General features: G+C 45.2%; 1 protein-coding gene across 1 annotated transcript in view; it reads right to left on the bottom strand.

Moving 5' to 3' along the window:
• Positions 1-1,569: 1,569 nt before the first annotated feature.
• The window catches only part of abraa (actin binding Rho activating protein a), a 2,977-nt gene continuing 37 nt past the window's right edge, over positions 1,570-4,509 (bottom strand). The window contains exons 1-2 of the mRNA XM_076171025.1: positions 3,911-4,509; positions 1,570-2,016 (exon numbers count right to left, since the gene is read on the bottom strand). The exon at positions 3,911-4,509 is cut by the window's right edge and continues 37 nt beyond it. Coding sequence (XP_076027140.1) covers positions 1,570-2,016; positions 3,911-4,509 — 1,046 coding nt within the window. The remainder of the gene's footprint in view (positions 2,017-3,910) is intronic.

Raw genomic sequence — 4,509 nt, 5'->3', positions numbered from 1 at the left:
TAAACAAACACACACACACACACCCACGCTGCTCCTCTCAAAGGGGGACATTTACTTTCTACTCCATTCTGCTGTCTTGTCCGTGTTATTCCAGGTGGCAGAGGACTGTGTGTGTGTGTGTGTGTGTGTGTGTGTGTGTGTGTGTGTGTGTGTGTGTGTGTGTGTGTGTTTGTGTGTTTGTGTGTTTGTGTGTGGTGAGTGAGTACAGTAAAAGCAGAAGGAGAGGTGATAAAGCTGTAGGACAATCCAGCGGAGTCTAAAGTTAGAGCTCCACACGGGCTGAAGTGCATGAATATGTTTCACTTCCTTTATGAAGTGTTGAACAGTCCATCAGGAGGTGCAGCAGCTTTATTTACTCGTATATCTTCATCGATCTAAACGCTGTGGGAACCAAGTCGTGAGAATGATGCAATTTAAATACACACTTAACTTTAGGACAAACTCTGATTCTTCATCTCAAGGTCACTGGACACTAAACTGCTCCCATCTGACTGCAGCAGCTTTAAAAGGAAAGTCAGCATGTCGGCTTATAAATTAATGTTTTTATTGACTAAATGTTCAACGCGTAACACAGCAAACAATGACAAACTTCATCTCAGTCTCACATTTGATGCTACGTCTCAGCAACAAAACATTTATAATCCCAATCATCTCTTATTCTGTCAACGACAAACTGCTCTCCAGTTTCTGACACAGATGTAGAAAATAGTCCTTCTGTAAGAAGACCAACCAGCTTTCACTTTGAAAGAAGAACGTGTTCATATTTAGACCACCTATGTTTCATTTTGTCAACAGTATTATTGCCTTTTATAACGAAGCTTTGAGGCTTTTCATCATACAATCAACTACTTCAAAACTATGATGTCACACATAAACATACACACCAGTTAAGATGTCCATGACTGTAAACACATGTGTGTATTATATAACACAATCCTGCAGTATGAACATTATCAACATGATTTCAACCTGGACATTTATTTTTGTATGCATTTTTAATTTCTCCTCGCTATTTGAGTACAAAACAAAAAAAGAAAGTGTACTAAACATGAACACAAAGAGTAGAACCCAATTCTTTCTATCTGCTATGTTTTCTAGCGCCCCAAAGAGTTATTTAAACCACTAGGAGGTAGCGAAAAAATGTCCAGACCTGAGGACAACAGGTTTAAGTTCTGCAAAATTGATGTATAAGTTGTAGGGAAGGAGAAACGTAATGTCCACACATGGGGACGCAGAGTCTCAGGAGGTTATTGTGTCTGTTTTGAAGTTATGAAGTCTTCAAATATGACAGCACAGTTTGCAAACTTCCTGCTGAGTGCTGAGCTGTTCGTCCTGTTTATTCTATTGATATCAAGTCTATCACATGATATGTTGCAATGATAAAATATTGACTCAAGCTAAGAGGCTACGTCAGTCTGTGTGTGTGTTGATGATGTCACCTAACTCGACTGTGACCAGAGGCTCTACTAATCCAATGACACTAAAGCAGGTGTCTTTGAATGTCTCACAGTTGTCTGCGCCTGCTACACTGAGGTCGTGTTGTGTTGATAAGACATGTCGAGTCTGCCCTCAGTCTGTTGTGTCAGCCAGTGTGATGATGACATCGTCGTCCTGACCCTTCCACAGCATCTCCCCCTCAAAGTCCAGCATCTTGTGCTTGCGGCAGCGCAGCACGATGCCCACCACCTTATCTGAGATCTTCACGTAGCGGTCAAAGAGCCGGCCGAAGCTGATGATGGTCCTGCCCTGCTTGTCCTTCAGGCCCATCTCTTTGATAATCCAAACCATCTCCTCCATCTCCCTGTGGATGTGCCTGTGGGCCCGATCGCCCCTCTCAGCCGTCCTGGAGCCGTCTTTGGGTCGCCCGTAGCCCGTGTCGCCCTTGCGTAGGCGCTGGGCCATCGCGTAGTCGTGGTCAAACTCCTCGCTGAAGGGGTTGAGCTTCTGACCCTCCATGTGCTGATCGGACCACTGCTGCCAGCGGCTCTTAATGTCCGACGTGGCGGCGATCTTAATCTGGAGGCAGACGGAGGAAGGCAGAGGTGTTAATGTTTGAGTGTGAAAGCAAAGATATGATTCATGTAGTCCAGCCTTAAAGAGGCGAGTGAAGGATACTGAGCTCATTCTGTCACTCAACACTGGAGACCATTAGGAGCACCTGCAGAAGACATTTTGTACCTGGAAGCTATATAAATAAATGTGCCTTGCTTAGTAGATTCTCCCAGATTCCCCCTAGCAGACCCCGTCATACGTTATGTTGATTAGTGGCCCTCCATCTTTAAATAACCCCCTTCACTCCCTGCTGCTGTAACAGATCTCCAGCTTGGCCTTTGCCTCCCTTCCACACACACATACTCACACACACTCATGAGCATGTGCCAGCAACATATCTGACACTCTCAAGGAGCCGGAAATTCTCATTTTTACAACCAAACATTGTCAGATTTTATGATATTGCACATAACTGCATCTGCAAACTGTAAGACTACACCATGGAGATTTAAAACTGAAGTCCTTCTGTGTTCTTACGTCTCCTCTTCACCTCCTAATTCTGGTTCTTTCCCTCTTTTAGTCCCTCCACATCTACATCTCTCCTCTCCTCTCTCTTCCCTCACTCCTGTCATCTCCTCTCCCCCTCTCCTCTCTTCCTCTCCTCTCCCTCCTCTCCCTCTCTCTCAGTATGCGTTCCAGCTTGCCAGGCCTTCACAGCCGTGTCATCAGATCTCTTTGGTATCTGGTCTATGGAAAGTGAAGCCGTGTCACTGAGGAACCTTCTGTACACTGTGAGTGCTGATGCTCCTGACATTTCACTGCGTTCACTAAGAAATGAAAATATAAAAGAGGCAAATCAAAGCTATATTCCATTAAAAATCAAATAGCCTGTTTCGCTTATCTCTCTCTCTCTCTCTCTCTCTCTCTCTCCCCTATATTCCCCCCTTTGGTTGCTCCACCTGACGGTCACCTTGGAGACCACCTTGCAGCAGGACTGTATTTATTTACATTTATTCCATTGCACCAGTGTCCATCTTGTGTTTTCAGACTGTGTGTTGCATCACGTCCCCCTGTCAGCTGCTGGGGGCCGTCAGCAGCTTCCTCTGCCCTTTACAGGAGAGATGTTTGTGTCCTTGAGGGACTTTGGTCGCTTCGAGTGACCTCAAAGCTGTTTATTCAGTTTGTGGGACACGTGTTGGAACATTTATGCTCTATTTTGACCTATTTGTTTTTTCGTGGCCTGAAGATCTCACATTTACACATAAACACATGTATATATGTCATACATGTCTTCATGCAAATTAAGATTATTAGTTATATAAGCTTTCTTCTGTTGGGCTTCTATGCGATTTGACAAATTTAAGCTCTAAAAAATATATTCTGCTATATTTTCATGATTCTTTGACTCCTTCTCTTCTGTGTTTACATCCTCTGCTGTGGGTTCATCTGATGTGGTAAAGAATCACAGATATGAGCCACGTGTTTGAACAATGTCTGATATCAAACAAAATGCATCTTCATCCAGTCTACTTTTCTTTAGATTTTCCATTTAATTCCAATATACTTCGTGATGAATAAGACTTAAAGTTGGCAAAGCCTGAAACCAATCCTGTGCACCTTTGTTTTGGTAGCTTTATCCTGTGGGGGTTCTGACCACTAGGGGCACTGTAGAGCACATTTTAATGAGCAGGTTCTTCTCGTGTTTGTACTCTGTGACTTTGACAGGTACACTTTGTTACTTTTTAATTGAATTTCTGTCAAATCTACTGTTTATCTACCAAAAGAGGAGAAGAACACAAGTCGACGTCAACCAAACAAATATAAACAATGACCCGGACCTTTGCCCTGGGACTTTCAGGATGACATCATCATGACATCACATATATGACATCACACATATGACATCACATGACTGTACCTTGGGCCTGTTGGTGTGTTTCTTGGTCAGCGCGTCACTGGGCTCCGTTTTTGAGTCGCCGTTGTCACTAAGCCCCGCCTCCTCACCGATCCCGCTGTCCTCCGTGTCCAGACTGCTGCTTCTCGATCCCCGACGTTTATCCTGAAGCTTTGACTTCCGCTCCTGGATGACCCCCCCGACCTCGCACGCACTCTGCATCGCCCTCATTTGGCGTCTGCGTGTTGGCGACTCGTTGCCCAGGAACGGCTTGCTGGACTCCTCGGGCCCTGACTCCATCTTGCCTCGGATGGCGTTGACCACATCGCTGCTGCTGCATTCGCTGCGTTTGGGTTGGATGCTCTTTATCACGCTGGTGGTTCGGATCTTGTTCTCACTTTTGTCTCCGGTGTTTGTTGTTATCACTCGTGGGGTGACAGTAAGTTTGACCACATGGTTCTGGACTTGCTCTTCTTCATCAACAGATGAAGGCATCCAGCCAGTGGGGATGGCGTCCTGCTTGTCAGAGTGTTCGCTGGCCCAGCCCTGCCAGCTCTTGGTCAAATTGGCCACCATAGCAGCACATCTTATCTTCTTCACTGCTCGTTTGAATTGTTGAGGCT

This window comes from Genypterus blacodes, unplaced genomic scaffold (assembly GCF_046128005.1).
Source record: "Genypterus blacodes isolate CSIRO-AG114 ecotype Tasmania unplaced genomic scaffold, CSIRO-AGI_Gbla_v1 ptg000239l_1, whole genome shotgun sequence".
NCBI lineage: Eukaryota > Metazoa > Chordata > Actinopteri > Ophidiiformes > Ophidiidae > Genypterus > Genypterus blacodes.
This window is presented reverse-complemented; position numbering and strand designations above follow the sequence as displayed.